The 22,012-nt window shown below is 40.2% G+C and overlaps 1 protein-coding gene across 6 annotated transcripts; it reads right to left on the reverse strand.

Annotated features, from left to right (window-relative positions):
- Positions 1 to 740: 740 nt before the first annotated feature.
- ccdc30 (coiled-coil domain containing 30) lies at positions 741 to 21,953 on the reverse strand. 6 transcript variants are annotated; one of them, XM_017710079.2, is made up of 29 exons: positions 21,404 to 21,953; positions 21,111 to 21,272; positions 18,182 to 18,364; positions 17,830 to 17,950; positions 17,453 to 17,643; positions 15,939 to 16,028; positions 15,761 to 15,844; positions 15,096 to 15,249; positions 14,876 to 14,947; positions 14,586 to 14,701; positions 14,328 to 14,396; positions 14,104 to 14,177; positions 12,646 to 12,838; positions 12,433 to 12,510; positions 12,218 to 12,346; positions 11,936 to 12,073; positions 11,596 to 11,774; positions 11,084 to 11,294; positions 7,785 to 7,907; positions 7,487 to 7,657; positions 6,781 to 6,990; positions 5,433 to 5,590; positions 5,049 to 5,214; positions 4,717 to 4,838; positions 4,372 to 4,513; positions 3,522 to 3,658; positions 3,323 to 3,440; positions 3,144 to 3,208; positions 741 to 3,012 (listed from the first exon to the last, which is right to left on the reverse strand). In XM_017710079.2, exons 2-29 carry the CDS (start codon positions 21,123 to 21,125, stop codon positions 2,802 to 2,804), a joined length of 3,720 nt encoding a protein of 1,239 aa, XP_017565568.2. In that variant the 5' UTR covers positions 21,126 to 21,272; positions 21,404 to 21,953; the 3' UTR covers positions 741 to 2,801. The 6 variants fall into 6 exon arrangements, 5 of the variants coding, with proteins under 5 accessions (XP_017565568.2, XP_037397443.1, XP_017565576.2 ...); XM_037541546.1 differs by having other exon boundaries at positions 12,218 to 12,325; positions 21,111 to 21,953; XM_017710087.2 differs by having other exon boundaries at positions 4,717 to 4,835; positions 21,111 to 21,953.
- Between the last annotated feature and the right edge of the window lie 59 nt (positions 21,954 to 22,012).

The raw sequence follows: 22,012 nt of genomic DNA on the forward strand, positions 1-22,012 counted from the left end.
CGAATTTAAAAGAATACTTATCAGCTGGTTTTAGCTCCTTTTTAAATGACACATACAGGAAAAGTTATAGGTCTGTCTTGTGATGTTTGACAGGCTAGATGAAAAGTAGCAGTTATCACGAGTTGTGTCTGCTGTTGTTTTTAATGCTTGCTATGATATATAAAGGGTCCCCAAAGTCAGTCCAGATGTCCTACACTATGCACATTTTTTCATCCAGCATATCTAATTTGGCTCATGAACTAAATAAATGAATAAATAAATAAATAGTCCTTCAAGCGCTGGGTCAGGTGTGTAGAAATAGGCCAAATGCAACAATGTGCAGAACATGGGGTCCCAGACACTGACTTTGGGAACACTTGCTATAGATCTTATAATCAAAATGTTTCGGCCTGCATGATCACCTTTTACAGTCTGGTGCATTTGAGGCACCTGTAACAAACTAAAACCACTCAGTCACATGTTCTGTATTCTAGCCAATGCTGGACTTCTGCAAACTCTTTCTTAAAAAGTAGGTATTGTTACAAAATCCATTTGCCATGAAAGCATCTGCAGAAAGAAAATGACTATGTAGAGAATTTTACAACTCAGCATTTCTTCATAGTTTAACACGTTTACCATATCTGCCACACGATTATCAAAGCTGAAATTCTGCATATTAGGATTTTAATCGAGTTCAGAGTTATAACTGAGTATAACGATCATATGTGTGAGCTTCTGAAAAAAACAGCATTATACAACAATGAAAATAAACTTGTTTAATAAGAAAATAAATATTTTTGTTCATGTTACATGTAAACTGTTGCTCAATTGTTCATGGAGTTATGTTTTCACATGGTGCTTATATAAACTGTGAAAAGGACATCACACTAAAATAAAGCTGATCAGCTGCAGTTTAGAAATCGCATCGCTATTTCTCATTTTGTCATTGTCAAAACATGCAGGTTACTGATTTCATACTGCAAATAACTATAATACATGTATATTACAACAATCACTCCTTTATATCAAACATCCTTTTAATTGCAGACAGATTTCACTCTCTAAGGCCTATTTTATGCAATAGGTTCATGTGCAAGTACCAAATAACTACTGTGTAAAATATGAATTTGCACAAAATGACATAATAAAACCCCCAAATATTTGATTCTGCTTAAAATGCAGCAGACATCATTCTGTACATAACAAACAACACTGTAAGGCTGTTCATATTAGTAAGACTGTAGATGATTTTATACAATACCCCACATGATTTTTCTGTCATTGACATTTAGTGCAATAAGACAGACATGGGTCAGAATTTTTGAATAAAATGAATTATTACATCCTAATGCTGACAACTGTGTGGGTTAAATTAATCTCCTAAATTCTCCTAAAGTGTCTAAAACATTAAAAGTTAAACTGTTGAAGTGTCAAGCCATTTCTGATTAGCAAAGAGCATCACTCACCTGCAGAAATAGTACATTTCTACTTTTGTAGTAGTCAAGTTAATGAGGCAAGGACCAAGGCTAGGAAATTCAGGTCAAAAACATCCGTCAACTCTCTACTGATCTGAGACTGAGATCTTCTTTGGACTAGAGAATATTGCTAACGATTAAATAATATGATATTGTAATAATAAAATGTTGGCCATTTTAATTACATTTGTAGTGTGGTGGCATTTATACCTTTTACCCCATCTATCCTGGACACAAATGTGCTTGTTTTCAACTACATACCCCAAAAGGCAATAGTGGTTTTCTGTTGTAAACACACACACACACACACACACACACACACACACACACACACACACACAAAGCCGCTTATGTTTCTGGGTCGCGGGGCTGATGTAAACAGTATACAATAAAAAAAAAATCAGACCAAATAAAAGTGCTCCAGCTCATCCCTGTTTTGTGGCATTTCTCCCTTTCAGGATTGTCAATATCAAAAAATGTACCTCACAGTTTCCCCAGCTTTTATGAGGCTGTACATTCTGCTTTGGCCTTGAAATCCATTGAATTATATTGCTTGCAGATATCTCACAACCTCAAACGTTCTATTCTGCCTCTGCCTTAGACATCAGTCCAGCTTGCTTATTCCTCTAGTCTGCAATCTGTAGGGGGCAGAGCAGTAAAAGGCATAAAACTAGTTACGTGGAGTTACTTCATCTCCATGCTCTACTTCTGAGGCTCTCACTTTGGTCCTACAGAATCACATTTCTTTGAACTTTCTCAGCACCTACTAAACCAAAGTCAGGACATCAGAGGCTTTGCAACTTTGACTACAGGGTTCAGGTGTGTGGGTTGCTTGAACAGAAGAAAACTGACTGCCCGAGGGTCTTCAAGGACTGAATGGAGATCTCTGCTGTAATGAATATGAGTGGCAAAGACGAACTCAATTCAGAAGTAATAACCCTGAGTAAAAGCATGGGAAATTTAGTTGATTACAAAAACAAAAGTTGAGAAATATAATCTGGCTACCATTAGCTTCAATTTCCAGGCAATATCACTTTATGGAATCAGAATTTTGATCTAGTAAATCAAATGGCCAGAGGGCAAGTGTGACAAAGCTGCTGCAAGTCTTCTTATGCCACGCATATCAAATTTACATCACCTCAGTTCCACAGTGAAATTGTATCACAGATATATGTCATTATATGAATCCTAATGGCAGGAATAAAGACTAGTTGCACAGAATTCTTGAGTTCACTCAACTGTATTGAGTGTAGGCACCATCTGACCCAGTGATTTAACCACTCATTAGACTTGACTATGAAGCTGAAGATGACTGGCAATCTCTGTAATAATGGATGGAGCAGTTCCTCAGGTGTCTTCACTTGCTGCACTGTGATCCTCCTCTTGGTCCAGTGTGGCGCTGGGAGCCATGGGGGAGCTTACATTTAGGTAGCCAATCTCTGAAGGCTGGGAGGTGGGCAGGGAGAGAGATGACTCCAAGCTCTTTACATGCTCTCCCACTTTAACCCTGCGGATGGCATCCAATAGTCCCCACGAGTCACACAGCCCTGGCTTCGGACTACATCAGGATTTTAAAACACAGAATGGTGCAATTTTTGCATACATTATTAAACATTTATAAAGTCTAAAATTCACAATGAAGTCTAAATATTATACCAGAAGCAGTCAATTCTAAGAGTAAGAGTGTACCTTGGAGTTGACATTCGAAACAGGCCATCAGTGTGTGCTCCAGAAGGAAAGATTTTCTTTACCTCCTGTGATAGAAACATTTATATATAAAAAATGAAAATAATACAAACACATCTATTTTACTTTTGAACAACTGGTCAGAAAATCATGCAGATGAATTCAAATAAATTCATCTTTACCTCAACAGTACACACTGACTGAAGATTTCTCAGTGCCCGCTCGAGAACTCCAATTTGATTGGCCAGCTTCAGTGTTTTCTCCTGAAGCTGTTTATTCTCCACTTCCAGGAACTTCACCCTAAGAGACAGAGGGGACATTAACATGGGTCTTTAGGTGTGTTTCTTGGTTGCAAAGCAGTATAAAGGGAAATATCCATACCTTTGCTGTATGGTAGTTGCTGTTCTCATTCCATTGTTACCCATCTCCTCAGCCTCAGTCATCCTCCTGAGCAACTCTCGCCTCTCTAGCAGGAGCTGATCATTCTCTTCTGTCACAGTCCTAATCCAGTCTTTTTCCTTTCCAGACCATTGCAAAGGCAGTTAGAAGCAAGGCTTGGATGTTGCACATTGACGCAATGTAAATAAACAATGTGAAAATGTGTAATATTCTGATCCTATTTTATGCATCAAAAATATACACACCAGATGTACCATGATTTTTTTGCAATTTTGTTGTGTTGTTTGCACTGTGAAAGAAAAGAACAAACAGACCGAATGTCTTCAAAAGCAAAAAAATATCCTCACAAAATGGACCAACAACAATGGGCAGGCTACTCTCCATTTTGAAAAAGTGAAAGTAGCATGGAGATCCTCATTGCTTCAGTCTGGAGCTGAAACTTTATCAGTGCTTACACATATAACTTGGTTGTCCATAGCCTAGTTTGAGCCCCATTTGAGCTACTTTTGGAGCTGCTGTCTGTGGCAAAAAATTATCCTGTTTTGTTTCCCAAAAAGTTCTATTGCTGGGACACAGCTGATCTGCCAGCTTGGTTGTCACCATGCCAACACACCAGAGACAACAGTAATTTGTCAGTAAGTTCACGTCGCCTGCTCTAAAAAATTTTTTAACTAAGTACTAATACAATAAGTACCATACAATAAAATTTTGGTTCACAAGATACCATTTATACACATGCTCTAATCACTTTTTTTGTTGTCCAAATAAACTGCACTAATAAATCACGCTCAGTTTGTAAAAGTCTTAATGCTTAGAATTAGACACAACTTACTTTCTCTGACAGACTCGTTGCAAGAGCCAGATCGTTCTCCAGTTTCTGGATACGCAGGTCTCGCTGGGTGGTTGCCTTCACGAACAGCTGCTTTGCTCTGCGCAGCTTGGTCTTGTGTAGAGACTGCTTTTCATTGTATCTTCTAAAAAAATAAAATAAAATAAGTCAAAACGAGCCATCTAACTTCATCTAACAGCCACTGAATATATTTCCAATTCAGTAAAACCTTTGCAGTGCTTATTCGATAGACATTGCTACAATACATCTTTACAAATGTAGGACCATAACCTGGAATTAGAAAATAACCAAATCTGTTCAATGCAGGATTATGGTTATGGAGTCTACCTGATGTTAGTGTCGAGTTGGTGGAGGACCTGCTGCAGTTCTTGCTGCAATCTCTCTGACTCCTGCTGGGCAGACATGAGCTGCTCATCCAGATCATGGCAGCTCTTCTGACTGAGCCTCTGCTGTAGGAGATGTCAGATACCAGAAGAAAGACTGTGACTTAAATAAATCACATTAAATACCTAGGATTTACACTATCCAGCTTCAAAAACATGTCAGCCTGTTAAATGCCCATTTAAGCCTCAATTTCCAACAGAACTAAAGAATGGCCTTGAGCCTAGAAAAGCTTGAGAAAACTTAACAGTGTCTTCTCTGAAGAGCCAAATACCGACCTGCTCTCTGGTGGAGGTCAGCTCATTCTCCAGCACCTCTAGCCGTGTATTCAGCTGCTGGGAGCGGTGGGAGAGCTCAGAGTTAGTGCGGCTGAGGGTAGCCTCCTTTATGCGCAGAGAGCGTACCTGCTGCTGCAGCTCCTCTTCTCTCTGCTCCAGCAATTTCCTATCAATAAGCATATCAGTATCAGTAAGCAGATATGGGTGAGTCTGCTAAGAACTGAAGGACCTCCTATGTGTCAACAGGTCTCTGAATAAACTTTTGGTTATCTTGCATAACTCATTCTTGACTGTAATGACTCTCAGTTTGGCTGAAATTTTTGAAGTTTGTTTGTTAACCTGTCTCATACACATCCTATTTTGTGGTGCGTCATGGGAGCTCACCTCTGGAGCTGCTCCTCCTGCAGTTTGGCTCTGAGGGCAGACAGGTTATCAGACATGTCCCTGGTGTCTCTCTCCAGTTTGCTGGTCTCTCCTGCTCTGGCTTCCTCCAGACGTAACTGATGCAGAGTGTTCTTCAACTGCTGCTGAAGCTCCAAGACCTCCAGACAAACAAAGCAGCAAAGTATGTAGGCATCAGACAGCTTTGCCATATTAATTTACTTTTTCCATAGAATACTTATAAAGCAGCATAACAGATATTTAGCAACAACACCTTTTTAAGGCTGGCCCAAAAAAATTGAATGCTTGACTACTTGTTTGTAACATTGGTATTCAGTTTTCTACATAGTTAATAAGTCATAAGTTCATCTTTATCTATCTAAGTACCATTAAGCTTTGGTGAGAGCGACACTAAAACTTAGAGCTTAGAGCCTTAAACCTCTTTACTGTGGTGAGTTCTTACTGTGAATGAGAAGAGAAACACTGACGTTGTTGCTGTCATGGAAGCTCTCAGGCAAAATAGTCTGACGCAGAGGTAAAGTAAAATTTTGCCTTTCTAGCCAGCATGACTAAACTCATGACTGAGCTCAGCTTGGCCTCCATGTCACACTCAGTGCTTCTTTCCAAGATTTTATAAAAAAAAATAAAAAATTAAACCAGCCAAATGAAACTTAATAACAACACTGAATCAAATGATATGTACAAGTAAGAAGGCATCAATCAAAATTCTATCAGAGCAACACACAGGACACAACACACACAGTGCACTATTTTTGTACTATATTGATATATTGAACTTCAATAACAGGCATACTTAAAATTATGGTAAATTATGAAATGTAAATATTGTTGTTTTGATAATTTGATAATTGAGCATTCAAGAAATTGTTCAGAAATAATACACATTAGAAGCCTGTAAAATACTGTTCAGGCTAGCCATACATCTATCAATTATGAAGCAAAATTACAGGTACAACTGTGTTTAATTACAGTTATATATATCAAGCCCAATGCAACTGTACGAGATTTTGGCAGGCTCTGTTCGTGAGAAAATGACCAACAGCATGATTTTAAAACAGTCCATGAAGCATCACCTGATTGCTGAAAAATAGTGCTTTGATTGTATATTTATATCTGAAATACTGTTAAATTAACTGGAATTGTAGCCCAGCCTTGTCATTCAAAAGAAAAAAAAAACATTATCAATGCTTGAACATACCACAGTCGATATCTACCTTCAGATGTTTACATCAAACCTTCTTGTACCTGCAAGGCATTTAAATCCACTGTAAAACATTAGTCTAAGCTTGATGGGCATAAATAAACAAGAGCTTTAGCCCTCAACACTAACCTTTTTGTCGGCAGATATAACGCGGGCTCTCTCAGCATTGAGCTCCTCCTTGAGACTGCAGCTAGTCTGCCTGTTCTGACTGCTCCTGGCCAACTCCAGATCCAACTCTCTGGTTCTCTGCTGCAGGTGCTCCAACTCTGCAGCCTGCCCTTCTGCACTGGTCTCCACCTGGGCCAGTTTAGCCTGGGTCTGCTTGAGCTCTGCGCACAGCTTAAGAGCACAGGACTGGTAAGATTCACCACAACAGCCCAGAGGCAGCACTGTCTAACTGGTTGAGGAAAAAAACATTTTTAAAACATGACAAGTTATATGGCTTTAAAAGTTTTTTTAAAAGTTCTTTGTGTGAATTGGCCATGAGAAGAAAGTAACATGAAATTTTGGGGCATAGTTTAAAGAAAAAGTTTGGTTTCTTGGCAAGAATGTTTCAGACAAATGTTATCCAAATTAAAGTTGCCACAGTGTACACTACGTGTACTCCTTTGTTAAAAATTATATACCTTTTTGAATATTCAAATATTAAAGAATACAAGTGTATAGAAGGAATTTCATGGCTTTAAGGAAAATCAGTACTGACCTGTTTGATATCAAATATACATCAACAAGTGCAAAATGACAATTTTGGGGCACAAATGGGTTAAATATCTTTAAGTGAACAATCAGGCACAACTGTCAATATAATCTACATCATAATTCCTTTCTGAAATACCTTCATCTTCTCTTGGTCTAAAAGTGCATTGTGTCTTTTAAGGTCAAGGTTTTTCTCCCTCTCATAGCGCAGCTCCCGCTCAGCTGAAGTGAAGAGATGTTGGGTCCTTTGAAGGTCCTGCTTTAGCTGCTTATTCTCCTCGCCCTTCTGCTGCAGGAGCGATTCCTGAGCCTGAGGACATACCCACAGAGAGGTTACACTAACTTCTAAGATTAAGTTCAAATTTCTATCAATACCACGGTAGGTTTGGCAACCCGAAGCCACCCATTATTATTTGTGTATGAATGACATGGCTGACCTTGGCCCGAGCCTGGGCCTCACTGATCTGAGCCTGCAGGGCCAGCTTGTGCTGGGTGGCCAGCTGTTTTTCCTCTTCCAGGGTGGTGTGCAGTTTGCTCATCTCTGACCTCACACATGCCACCTGGGGGCGAAGCATATAAATACTACACAGATTACACACCAGCTCATCAACTGGCACCAGTTATATGGCCAAGACCAAATACAAACTGAAACATCATGTAACTAACAAGCAACTAACTCAATATTCTGAAATAAAAATATCATACACAGTGTCACATTATAAAATCTCAAATTTGATCACAATTAAACTACTTATCATTTTGGAACAAACATTTTTTTAAATGCCCTGAATACGCAAACACGATTGGAAGGAGAACTTGCACGGCAGTGGAATAGAGACAATAAAAAACAAAACACAACAAGCATCCAGACTAACTTTTCCAATGATCACACTAATGTGACCAATTGATAGAGTTAGCACATGTTTTGGTCATTGGTCATAGCACAAGTTTTTTTTTCTTGCATATTAATCTTTGCATGCTAATGAATAGTTGTCTTAATTTTCATAGCTTAGTTTTGCATTGATGTAAAGAATGACAGTGACTCGAGGCTTGATATTTGTGAAATATTTTGATCTTATTTTTTCTCTGCCACAAGCAGTGGCTGACAAAATGTGTCATCTTCTAATATATCATTTTAAAAGAAAACATATCAAATAAAAGCAAAGTATAACAGCAAGCGTGTTTTTACATGTACTCTAAAGTGTACTCCCCCAGATAAAATCTTCACAACTGGGACATATGCTTTACATGAGAGAACCGACACACACAGTTACCAAGATTAATTTGATTTGAAACAGACCTTGCACTCCACAGATAAGGAGGAGTAGAATTTTGGCAGACCAACTAAGCCAGGGGTGTCAAACTCACTTTCACAGAGGGCCACATCAGCATAATGGCTGCCCTCAAAGGGCCAGATGTAACTGTAAGACAGTATAAATGTAAATACATGTAACCAAATGTACAGTTACTTTTCTGCATTTTCTCTTTCATTAGTCCAAACAAGCCCGATTTTCCTCCACACATTGCAGGTGCGCCGTCTGTGGTTAATCCAACTAATTTTTCCCAGGGCAATGCATTTTTACTCAAGTAACAGAGAGGTCCGACTTCACGCCTCTAATGAAAATGGATAGCTGCGCTGTATCCGTGCTGTCTGTGCTTTCATCAAGCGCTAATGAAAAGGTCATGTAGTTGCGCGTCTCTGCGGCCAGCTGTGTTGCCAGGTTTCCTGCGAGTTCCTTAATTCGGTCCGCGATGGTGTTTCTTGATAAACTGACATTTTTAAATGTCTGTATCTGGTCGGGACACACCTGCTCATAGACCTTCAGCATACACTGCTTCAAAAATGCACCCTCTGAAAAAGACTTAGACGCGCGAGCGTTTTCTTCAGCTACAATAAAGCTAGCTTTCACAGCTGCGTCGTTTTGGGCTGTAGCTCTTGTGAACATATTCTGCTGTGAACGCAGTTTGCCTTTTAATTCTTGTACAATTTGTTGCTTTTCTTGAAGGCTAACTTTGGCATACTTAGCTCCGTGTTTGGTATCAAAGTGCCGACGTAACTGCCACCGCCTCACAACACAAAAGACATACCGGTTTTTCTCCTTGAAGCACAAACATGTATTTGCCTTCCCATCTCTTTTGAAACTGTCTTCCATCGGCATCAATTTTTCTTTTCCTGGACATTTTGGGATCAATATTTGTAGCTATTTCTTAATTCCACTTGTTGAAAAAAATCACATCAAAGAGTATACACTGTAATCTAGTGGCTTAATGCCGTCGCTTCACGGGTAACATGATCGGCATGAATTGTGGGAAATGGAGTTTATGGTCAATGCACGCTTTTAGACTTAATTATTAATTATTCCACCACTAATTCTAGAGCATGCATTGACCTTAAACTACATTTCCCACAATTCATGCCGATTATGTTATCCGTGAAGCGACGGCATTAAGCCACTAGATTGCAGTCAATCAGATCTTTTAAGCTCTTGCGGGCCACATCAAATGACACGGCAGGCCACATTTGGCCCGCGGGTCTTGAGTTTGACACATGTGAACTAAGCCAATGAAGAAAAGAAGCAGTACTTCCAACCACAATGGCTAATGTAGTACCTGTGCAGGAGGGGCACCTAAACAGCCTAATGATCATCCTTCACTCTGTCAAATGCAACCACATGAAATTTTAACTTGCACACACTAAGAAAAAATTGCTCACAGTCTAAAGTCCTGCACAATATGTTTGAAAACAGCTAAATAATTTTTCTTTGGTACAGAGTGCATATTTCACTACAACTCCAAAATAGACGCAATTGAATGGTCAACTCCAGACAAATGCATCATGGTACATCGATGCACCTACAGTACAGCCTTCACGCAATTGGCTTAATGTTTGATAAGTATGGGAAAATAAATGCAGAAGAAATCAATTACTATGCTATAATTAGGTACACACCATGGGATTTGTGGGCCAATGCCAACAACTGATACTTTCCACCTATTTATGTACCAATGCTAAGACATAACCACTACTAAAAAGAAATTATGTCAGCATCAAGATTCCAGTGGTGAATCTTTTAGCAGCTTGAAGTGGGCCACTGTTTGGATCTTCCAGCAGGACAATGATGCAAAGCATGCCTCAAAATCAACACAAAAAAATGGTTCACTGATCACAGAATCAAGGTTTTGCCATGGCCACCCCAGTTCCCATGACCTAAACCTCATAGAAAACCTGTGGCACGAGCTGAAGAGGAGAGTCCACAAGCATTGACTTTGGAATCTGAAAGATCTAGAGAGGTTCTGTATGGAGGAATGGTCTCACATCCTTTGCTGTGTTTTCCAGTCTCATTAAGCATTATATATGAAGACTCAGGGCTGTTATTTTTGCAAAAGGAGGCTGCACAAAGTATGAAATGAAAGGGAACCAACAATTGCAGGACATAGATTTGAGAAAAACATCTTTTTCCTGATAAGATTTTTTTTCTAATCATTTTACTTCAAATAAGTTTTTTGTTAATATTGTTAGTGAGAGATCAAAAGAATAAACAATAAAGATTTTTTTACAGCCTACTTTGCTCATGTTTACCAGGGAAGCCAGTATTTGTGGAAGACACTGTATCTACTCTTACCGATATGAATCCAACATCATCATGCATCCCTAGCTCAAATGGTGATAATATATTCCATACAGGACAGACGACTTCACATTCTTTTCAGCTCAGGCAGCATGTCAGAGCCTTACCTGGCTGAGCCCTTTGTCATCTCCTGCAGGTGGTTTAGGATTAGGGTCAGATGCTTTTTCCTGACTTGCGGACTGAAGCTGCTCCTTTACGTGCTGTAGTTCGAGGCTGAGCCGCTCTGTCTGACCTTCAGCCTGTAGCCTCTCATGGGCTCTGACGCTCAACTCAGTCTGCAGCTCCATTACCTGCCTGCGCTTCTCCACCAGCTCATCCCTACACACACACACACACACACACACATACACACTACAGTTAATCCACCACTGTATTACCGTCTCTGATCAGTCTTGAGTAGCTTTGACAAAAAATACTGTACAGGTTCTGAGAGAACTAAAAATCTAAATTTGACAAATATGAGGTCTTGTAAGCAGTTAACTCAAAACACTAAACACTGCAGCTAGGCAATAAATGCCCAGCAACCTCCATGGCAACAAAGTGACATGATTTGTAAACTGTATAATGTAATTTGATCCTTGTAAGGTAGCAGCTTATTACATTCTTTAGTGTTCCTTACCTCAGAGTGCTGTGTTCTTTCTCCAGTGTAGACAGCTCTGATCTCAGCTGTTCAACTAGAGCCTTAAGCTGTGTCACCTGCTCCCTGCTCTCTCGCAGATCCTCCTGCACTCTGCTGTTCTCTGTATGCTGTGCCAGGTCGTCCTGGAGTCGCGTCTGAGCACGCTCCAACTGGGCCACCTGTTAAATGACACAAATAAATGACAGACTGACTACGTGCATTTAAAACGCTTAAGAAATTACAATGAACAAATGATATCCACATTAGTCACAATAATTTTCTACAAGTAAAGCCAACATTTACTGAATAATCTGTTATTAGTCAACACTGATGTCATCACCTTTTCTTCCAGAATTCCTTTTTCTCCTTTAATCTGTGTGAGGTTCTTGTTAAGGGATTTCTCTTGCTGGTACGCAGCCTGCAAGCTCTGCACCTCTAAGCGCAATCTCTTCAGCTCCTCATGATCTCTGAGCATTGTCTGAGGATGAGGAGTCCATAATATCAATATACTTCATCAGAGTCCTCCTGAATTGATTAAAAGCACTTTAACAACGACACATCTTTAAATGGCAGTATAGAGTAACAATTCCTTGCTTCTATATATCTATCCCAAGTGTGTTACCTGTTTCTCTTTCTTGAGGGAAGACTGAGCTACAGATAAGTCCACCTCTAACTGTTTTCTCCAGTCCTTCTCCTCAGCCAGACGACTCTCCAGAAATGTCAGCCTCTCCTGAAAACCACTTTCTTTGAGCTTTGGAACAGATGTATTACGAAACGTTAAAATACACTTTTAACTCAAACAAACACTAAAACTGAGAGCAACCACAGGCTGGTTACCTCAGGGACTGCTTCTTTCGTCTGATTCTCCTTTTCCACAGTCCTCTTTAAATTCAGTTCAACCTCCATATTTTTAATCTGGGAAGGCATTAAAGTTGATTTTACTATTTAATCAAAGCCAAATGACAAAAAACTGATTAAAATTTCAACCATTAAAGGATCTGTTAACACCTTCACATAAAACCTCTATATCACAGTATAGAGAAGCCTGACCTTCCTTTGCAAGCCCTCCACTTCACACTCATGAAGTTCTCGTTCCTCTTTAGCCTTGTTCTGTGTCTCTCCCAGCAGTGCCTCCAGCTCTTCATTCCTCTCTACCAGCTCCTCATACTCCTGCTGCTGTTTCTGCAGCCTCCTCTGCAGCTCCCGCAGACGACAGTCCTTATCTTCAGACTCTCTTCGACACCTGTATCCATATACACACACAGTAAACATGTGGACATTCTGTGCATATCATCTGAAGTGTGAATACTCAGGAAAGCCCTGGATGGAGCTGGAAAAGCACTGAATGGAACAGCTGAATGTGGATAAGCTAAATTTTAAACGTTTCATAACAATTTTATAACCCGACTACCAGTTTAACCCTATCAAACCAAACGTCTTTGCTGGCGAAATGTGCCATCACATTGCTGTTTTACACTGCCCTGTCCATCTGAGACATCTGTGTAAGTGAAACGGCAGCTGCTACTGTGAAAGTATGAAGGCTGGGTGAGTGGACATATTTATTCTGTAATGGTATGCAGGGTGGCTGAGTGGGCATGTTTGAGTGGGGTGGGACACTTATATAATGTAGAATCAAATACAAAAAGCTTGTAGAATCACATGCTTTCTGTAATAAGAAACATATATATATTTCACGATACCTCAGATGGTAGATATAATGACAAGTAATGTATATGTGAACAGTCAAGTAAAATGCTGTTTTGTTCATCACAGCTCTATTTAGATTCAATTTAACTGACCAATTGATTTAATTGTTTAAATTTACATGGGACTTTGAGGTAATTTCCTGTTTTACGGGTGTTACTCTTATTTTGTTGCCCTGAGGACTGGCCATGTTGGTGATTGTTTCTCCTTATTCCCCTGAGAAAATTAAAGACCTACTGTGTTTCATGAATTTTAGCATTATTTGTTTTAGTTTCACCTCACAATTCTGAAAAAATTCTGAACTCTGCTACTTGCAAACAGTATATGGTCTCCTAGCACAGATATCACAGGCCCACCCCTGATATGAAACACTATCCAAATCGCAAAAAAAATGAAAACATGGATGCTTCTGAAGAAATACTATTTACTTTGGTCTAGGGGTGGAAATAGAGAGAAATATAAAAATAAATGAGAAAAGGACATTGTGCAGGATAAAGAGGCATATATAAATTATTACTTTTACTTTCTATTCACATGTGCACAAATGACCATATTTTTTTGCAAAGTTCTGTAGACAGTTTTTTTTAGAAATAATAAGCTAGTAGTTACAGCACACACGTTCATGCTGTCTGTAGTAAAATGTATCAGTGTGTAAAGCTTTCTGTATGAGACTGATGACTATATGACTTATATTCTTATTCATATGATTTCTAAAAGGCAGTTTGAGACACAAAACAAAAGAAAATAAAAGTCCAACAGCATTGAGAAATTGTGTTATAGTTTAAACACCTAAAAGTTAAATACCTTTTATGAAGTTGTTCTTGTTCATCATTTAGTGTTGTATCTGGCAGTTCTTGATTATTCTCACTGCCATCAACCTGAATAAGACATCTCTTGGTTATTTTTTTTAAAGGGTAAATTGCTAAATCCGTGTGTCTTCAAGCACCAGTTAGTAGTTAAATCCACTGGTTTTTACTGTTAGTGAAAATAAACCTAATTATAATTACATTGCAGCTACCTACATTTACCTGTGCAGAATGAGTTGGATCATGCTCTGTGCCGTCTCCATGATTAGAATTTGTCTTAGAATTTTCAATCTGTAGCAGAGAAAAGAAGTTATATTACTAAGCCCATCATTCTGCTGCTTGTGTACATGCTCTTTCTGTCAGGAAGTTACAAAAAATGTTATGATATCTCTGTGTGAAACTAAGAAAAGAAAAAAACAGGTGTACTGCGGAAATACACTGTCTCTAAGCAACATCTCAAAACACTCAAATGGAACCCACCAGTTTCAAAAGAGTCTTCCTCTCTGAGTCTAACGAGCGCACTCTATCCCTCAGGACCCGAATCTCTGTGTCGAGTCTTTCATTGCGTTCCTTTGCCTTCTGTAGCTCCACCATATCTGACAAATAAATTCTGTTTAGAAACTTAAATTACCTGAAGGAGGGCCCCATTATCAGCTGTATATTATAATACATTTCATGGCTAATAACTGAGTAATCAACCTGGGCATCAGGGGGTTAAAACATCACAGGATATCAGATAGGTAGGTTTTAGACAGTCAACATGTTTTTACCACACTGTTTCAGCTTTTCTACTTCCTGTTTCAGCCGTGCCACTTCTTCGCCTGTTGTCTTCAGGTCAGGCCCTGATATGGACACACATTTTTGACATTTGAAATGTACAATCAGTCATTTGAATAAAAGATTCAGAGAGTGAGAGTAGTTAAGTAAACTAAATCAACTCTAGACAGGCTACTTTCTATTTCTGTTTCGTTCTATTGGTTGGTCACTCACCAGAAATGGTCTGGGCTTTCTGAGCCAGATCTAGCTCATTGGTCAGGTTGCGAATTTCTTTATGAGCCATAGCGAGTCTACTGGATGCCTCCTCCAGATCCCGCTCTAGCTTCTGCCTTTCTTTGCGCTCCTGTGCCAGCTCCTCACTGTGGGCCTGCAGGAGAAAAAGACTTTCACGATCACAAACAGAAAACCTTTCAGACCTTAGCAGAAGTGGTGTTTGGTAGAAGTCAGGCCAGTGTCCATGCTTGTGCTCATCATGCAACTGCCCCATTGAAGAGTATAAGTAAAGCTGAATGGGAAACATGCTTTAGTGTGAACACAGCTTTCATCAGCCACCATTGGCCAATATACCCAAAACAAGGAAAAACATTGCTTGATTAGTAGCTTCTTTAATTCATTTTCTTGTGGCTAGACATGAGGAGACTGCAGTGTTAGAATGGTTATGCCACAGGCTGCAAAGATTTACTCTGTTCTTTTGAGATAAGACCATCTGGTCAGTGAGATGTGCATAGGGGGTAGCTGAGGAAAATCTAATCTGCTCTAAGCAGGTCTCAAGCACAGTGAAAATGACTTACTCCTTTTTCTTTCTTAAACTGATTATACATTTTTGCCCACCATGAAAACTCAAGTGAACAGTAAATATGGCAGGTCCAGGAACATACAGGAGTAAGGCTCTGTGCCCTTTGTGTAGCCTTGCGCACCCCAAAGAGTTTCCTCCAGGGGCTCTGAGCTGGAGATTCCTGTCCCTTGGGATGAAAACCAGGGATGTAAAGTCATAAAGGTTATGTCACACAAAGTCATTTTTGCACTGCCACACACAGAATACAAACTTGCCCTCACCTTGTTTATGCTCTCTTTAGTGTGGTGCACGTTTTCCCTTTGCTGTTTGAGCTCCGCTTCCAGAGTGTGCCGGATGTGGTCCAGTTCCTCCTAAATCCCATACGAGGATGCAATCAAAATACTAACCTAGCAAGCTTGCGTTTCTATCACACCAAAGACTTCACTGATTCACTTGGTTTTCTCTAAGATTTTATTTTTACTCTAAATGCTTACATGATTTAATGTACCAAAAAACTTACAACAGACTGTTTTAGTAACTGTGCCTTTAAGGCTGATATGTGTAAAGGATGTCTGTTCTGACTGGCTGACCTCTTCACAGGTAAAAAGAGGCAAACTATGTTCAGTGAGCAGTCCTGATATGTCCAGAAGAAACTGTTAAGTACAGCTGAAACATTAATTGCGTTCATGTCGAAATCAGAATTTGAATGAGCACAATTTTCAAACTGCCATTTAAATTAATCTAATTTCCACTAAATCATTCAGCCCTCCCATTAAGACGAGACTCAACTCTTCAGGGAAATCGTTAAAAATAAAAATCAATCACACTCTTTTTGGATGTCTGGATCCTTTGGAACTTTGCAATGATCCGTTTGCTTCCTGACAGCCAAACACAGCATTTAATCATTTACAGCCACCTCTGCTTTAATAGTGCCAGTAGGCTGAATGGTCACATGTATATTTGTTAATGATTGTAACATCACAACTATTACTAATTCATAATGGCTTGTTTTTGTAAAAAAAAAACTTGGTTTTCAATGTTATATGCTCTTTACAAACTTCATCATTGGAGGACACAGTCTATAAGGCCCAATCCCCTTTCACCCCTTGCCCCTACCACTGAGCCCTTAGCCTTCTGTTTTGCGCGTTCATGTCTAGGGTAAAGGTGTCCCAATTTTTGTTGAGACAGAGGTGTAGGGAGAAGTGTTAGGGCAATATGGCCCTCCAAACTGAGATTTTTCAGACTCACTCCAAACTGAGTGTTATGAGAAAAAAAGAAAAACCGGCAAGATGGCTGCGCGAGCGACCAAAGAAACCCACAAATGTAAGTATTTTCTCTGTTAAACATTATGATAACCATTGTAGTATCTTAGCTTAATGTCATTTCAATGTGTTATGGTCGTTTTTTTCATAACAAGCACAAAATAAAATCGCTAATAGCATGCTAATGTCTCTGTAGCTAACTAACTAACTTTCCTGTTCCACCTTCAAATGTCCAGCAGTTCTGACGCCTGAAGCGTCACCATTTAAGGTGAAACAGAAAAGTTCAAACAATTTGAGCACCTCTTTGAAAGCATATAATTCCCTAAATGTAACTAAAGCCCAGCAGCGAGGCTTTCCCTTTTCTGCTATCACTGAAGCTGGGCCGGGTCACCAACAGAGCACTACCAGTAGCTGTTGATGAAACTTAGTTCCAAGGGGTTAGGGTGAAAAGGGGTAGAGGTAAAAAGAAGAAATGGAATTGGGCCTCAGTCTGTCAATATGGAACCTCCATGCACTTAGTTGTGGAGTTGTACCTGTAGATGGACCTCCCTGAGGTTTCCAGTGAGGGTCTGAGTATCAAGTTTCCTCTCTGCAGCCTCCAACCTCTCTAACAAGGTAACTCTCTCCACAAGCAGGTAGGCCACCTGCTCGCTGGCGCTGCTATGACTGATCTCAGCTAGACCTTCTTGCTCCAGCATCTCCGTCACCTCCTTACACTGGCACTCTAGGATATACACAGGCAATGATTTTTGGTAGAAATTTAGGATAAAAATAAAAAAGACTGCTACAGGAATTATGTATTTACAAGACTAATTTCTGATGTAGACAGGTGTAGAGAATATCTTGGAGGAATACCTATTAAGGTGGTATTACTAATGAGAACTTGAGTAGATTATCATAGTAAGCTTACCTTGCTGGTGCTTCATCTGTGCGAGCTCAGCACGAAGCTGCTCACTGTCACGTTCATATTCAGCTGTCAGACATTCACGCTCCTCCAGCATGTTTCGAATGTGCTCCACATAATTCTCCACCTGAAAGAGAAGAAAATTCCAGTTACCAAAATCAGCTGTGGGTTCACATAACACAAACAATGAGAAGACAACAAAAAAGAGAATTATTTACAAAGGGTATGTGATCAGCTACTGAGGGCAACAAACTGTCTTTGTTAAGAGACTGTATAGTCATGATAAAATGTTGATGAAAGAAGAAATCATTAGCTATGCTTTAAAGTACCTCCCCCAGTCTGCCATCTGGAGGCTCACCTCTCTCATCTCGCTGGCCTGCTGTGTGCGCAGCGCCTGCAGCTCCTCGGTGGCCGCGGCCAAGGTGCCCTCACTGCGCTGAAGCAAACGCCACAGGTGACATTGCCGCTCATCTGCTGAGGCCTCAGGGGACAAGCCGTCCTTCTGCAAGTGCACAGAGAGCTCCTGCAACTCGGCTTTCTCCTTGACATAGAATTAAAACAAATAAATAAATAAATAAATAAAGTAAAGTCAATGGATAGTTATGTATTTTGTTTGCAATACTGAGAATTTGACTTGTCCACAGGAACTGACAGAGCAGAGCAAGATGCCCCAGTTATTTGATATGTCGACTTCAAACCTGTTCACACTGCTTGGTGTAAAGTAATTGAAAAGAAAGTACCATTTAAGAAACCGTCAACTCCTTTTAAAGCATCATTTAAATAAAACATTCAAAAACAATGTGAAGTTAAAGTTTATGTTTCACACATATAGTGGCCTTAAAACGTATTTGGACATTTGTGCCACAGTTAAAAATGTTATGTTTACAATGTATAGTAAGTTCATTGTCTTATGAAACAATGTCAATGTAAGTGACATTTATTTGACACAGACCGTTCCACAACTGTGATTTTCGCAATGGCGAAAAGTATTTCAAAAGTATTTTACAAAAAAATAACATTCAGTTTTTGTTTGAGCAATTTCTTGGCAAACTTGTGCAGGTTTGCATCCAAAATGTCAGAGTTCACAATTCCATCAAAGAACACAAGTTGACCATCAATATCATAAGAAAAACCAGAGTTTGACATTTCAAGCTTCTCTCTGGGAGCTTTACAGCACCCTTTGTATGGGTGTAATGACACTTTTCTACACTTCCACAATATTCTGAATAACTATGTCATATTTCCAAAAGTATTCGCTCGTCTACCTTCATACGCATATGAACTTCAGTGACATCCCATTCTTAATCCATAGGGTTTAATATGATGTCGGCTCATCCTTTGCAGCTACAACAGCAACAACAGCTTCAACTCTTCTGGGAAGGCTTTCCACAAGGTTTATGAGAATTGTTAACCATTAGTCCAAAAGCCCATTTGTGAGGTCAGACACTGATGTTGGACGAGAAGGCCTGGCTCACAGTCTCTGCTCTCATTCATCCAAAAGGTGTTCTATCAGGTTGAGGTCACGACTCTGTGCAGGCCAATTAAATTCTTCCACACCAAACTCACTCATCTATGTCTTTATGGGCCTTGCTTTGGGAAGGGGCCGTCCCCAAACTGTTCCCACAAAATTGGGAGCATGAAATTGTCCAAAATCTCTTGGTCTGCTGAAGCATTAAGAGTTCCTTTCACTGGAACTAAGGGGCCAAGCCCAACTCCTGAAAAACAACCCCACACCATAATCCCCCCCTCTGCAGTCAGACAAATATCATTCTCCTGGCAACCTCCAAACCCAGACTCGTCCATCGGCTTGCCAGATGGAGAAGCGTGATTGGTCACTCCAGAGAACACGTCTCCACTGCTCTAGAGTCCAGTGGCGGCGCATTACACCACTGCATTCAATGCTTTGCATTGCACTTGGTGATGTAAGGCTTGGATGCAGCTGCTCAGCCATGGAAACCCATTCCACAAAGCTCTCTATGCACTGTTCTTGGGCTAATCTGAAGGCCACATGAAGTTTGGAGGTCTGTAAGTTTTTCGACCTCTGCACACCTCAGCATCTGCTGACCTCGCTCTGTTATTTTATGTGGCCTACCACTTCAAGTTGCTGTCATTCCTAATCACTTCCACTTTGTTATAATACCACCAACAATTGACTGTGGAATATATAGTAGAGAGGAAATTTCACGACTGGATCCTATCACAATACCACGCTGGAATTCACTGAGCTACTGAGAAAGACCCATTCTTTCACTAATGTTTGTAGAAGCAGTCTGCATGCCTAGGTGCTTGGTTTTACACACCTGTGGCCATGGAAGTGATTGAAACACCTGAATTCAATGATTTGGATGGGTGACTGAATACTTCTGGTAATATAGTGTATTTAAATGTCAGACAATTAGGACTATACATGCTGTTGCACAACAATAACAATCTGACATACCGCATGGCATATTCTCTTAACCACATTAGTCCAAGTGTACCCTATTTCTGTCATTTACCTAAAGTGATGGTCTGCTTATCATCAGAGTCACATATTTGGTTTAAGTACTAGGAAGTTAGGAATTGTTTCAGTTTTAAAAGCACACTTATATCTAGAACTTAAGTTGCTACACAGCTTACTAATGAACATGCTGAAATAGGAGGTTGACCGCTATTTACTAACTCTGACGGTCAAACAAAGCAGCTGCACTTGATGCCATAATTAACAAAATGCTCATTATCCACCAGTTAGCCTGCAGATGCAGCCCACTTCAGGCAAACATATGGCACTGTTAGTCATTGTAGGCACTGGCAAGCAGCATGTGAGCCAAAAGTTGCCCACATTAAAACATGTATATTTGGCCCATGTCTTAAAACAGATCTGGGTCACTTATGGCAGAGACATAGCAGTGCTGTCTCTACACTGACACTGGCAAATTGCATATGAGCAAAAAGCAGCCCCCATTAACAACAGGAATATTTGTCCAACACGTCTTCAAACAGATCTGGGCCACTCCTGCAAAGTTAAGGCAGCATGTTGGCCTGAGGTACAGTATAAAATATAGTTTGCCATTTAAATTTGGTTCAAAAGAAAGTAGCGGGCCAGAACTGGGCCATCACTCATTTGCTACAACTATCATAACTGGAATTCTTCTCCTGGCTTTCTCCACACACACATTGCCGTTAGATGTTCTGCTAAATGCGTTTTATTTGAAACAAATGTAATTTTATAACACACTATATGAAGAAAGTTAACGGGAAGAACATCGATAGAGCTTATATAGAAAGTGTAATAATAAAACTGATACCTCTGTTTGCTCCATGGCCGAGTGAAGCTGAATAGCAGTCCTCGCATCACTTGCAAATGACCTCACTGTGCTGGTGACAGTAAAGCTCGGCCGACGGCTTCCAACATTTGGTTACCAAAATACACCAGCCATACACGCTCCTAATCACCATCTTCGTTCCTTCTATGAAGCACACAGAAAAACGCAAATCCCTTTATGGGGGAGGCCACTGGTTCAGCGGGCGCGACGATTCGGCATAGCATATGCCACATTCGCTAAATCAAGTCCAAGGGTTCTCCCTTCATACTGTTTACCTTAACTGTCAGCGAACTGCGGCTCATCCGAGTCACACATCTGGTTTAAGTTCCTAGGAAGTTAACCTAAGTCGGGGGATTCGGTAGTGAACTCGAGATGTTCCGTTATGAAGCACGATACAACCTCGGTGTGAGCGAGATAGCCAAGTTGCTAACATTAACCTACTCAAACGTAGTTATAAAGCATACACGCTGATATCTGTGTGGAAATGCCGCTTCGAATACGCAAATTGGCGAGTCTTATTCGCTTCGGGACATTAGCACGCAAGCTAGCTAGCCACCTCCTCACAGTTGGCCACTTGTAGCCAAACGCGTTCGCTAGGTTAGCAAAAGTTACCGTTAGCTTTTCTGCTATCTAGTACAGCCGTGTAGGTTACGGGTATGAAACAGTGCCCAGCAGTCGAAATACACAGTTAGTTAGTCAGCAAAGTCCAGTAAAAAAAAAAGCTGTAATTTCTGAGGAAAAATCAGGAACAGCCCGTTAGCTTGAGCGTGTTTGTCAACATTGAAGACGGCTCGTGCTGGCCTTCTGCAGAGTTTGTGCGGAGCTTGGGCCGAGCGCCTTGGCAACGGAACAAACCATTATTTGTGCCTGAAGGGGGACGCTGC

The sequence above is a fragment of the Pygocentrus nattereri genome, chromosome 9, assembly GCF_015220715.1.
Source record: "Pygocentrus nattereri isolate fPygNat1 chromosome 9, fPygNat1.pri, whole genome shotgun sequence".
NCBI lineage: Eukaryota > Metazoa > Chordata > Actinopteri > Characiformes > Serrasalmidae > Pygocentrus > Pygocentrus nattereri.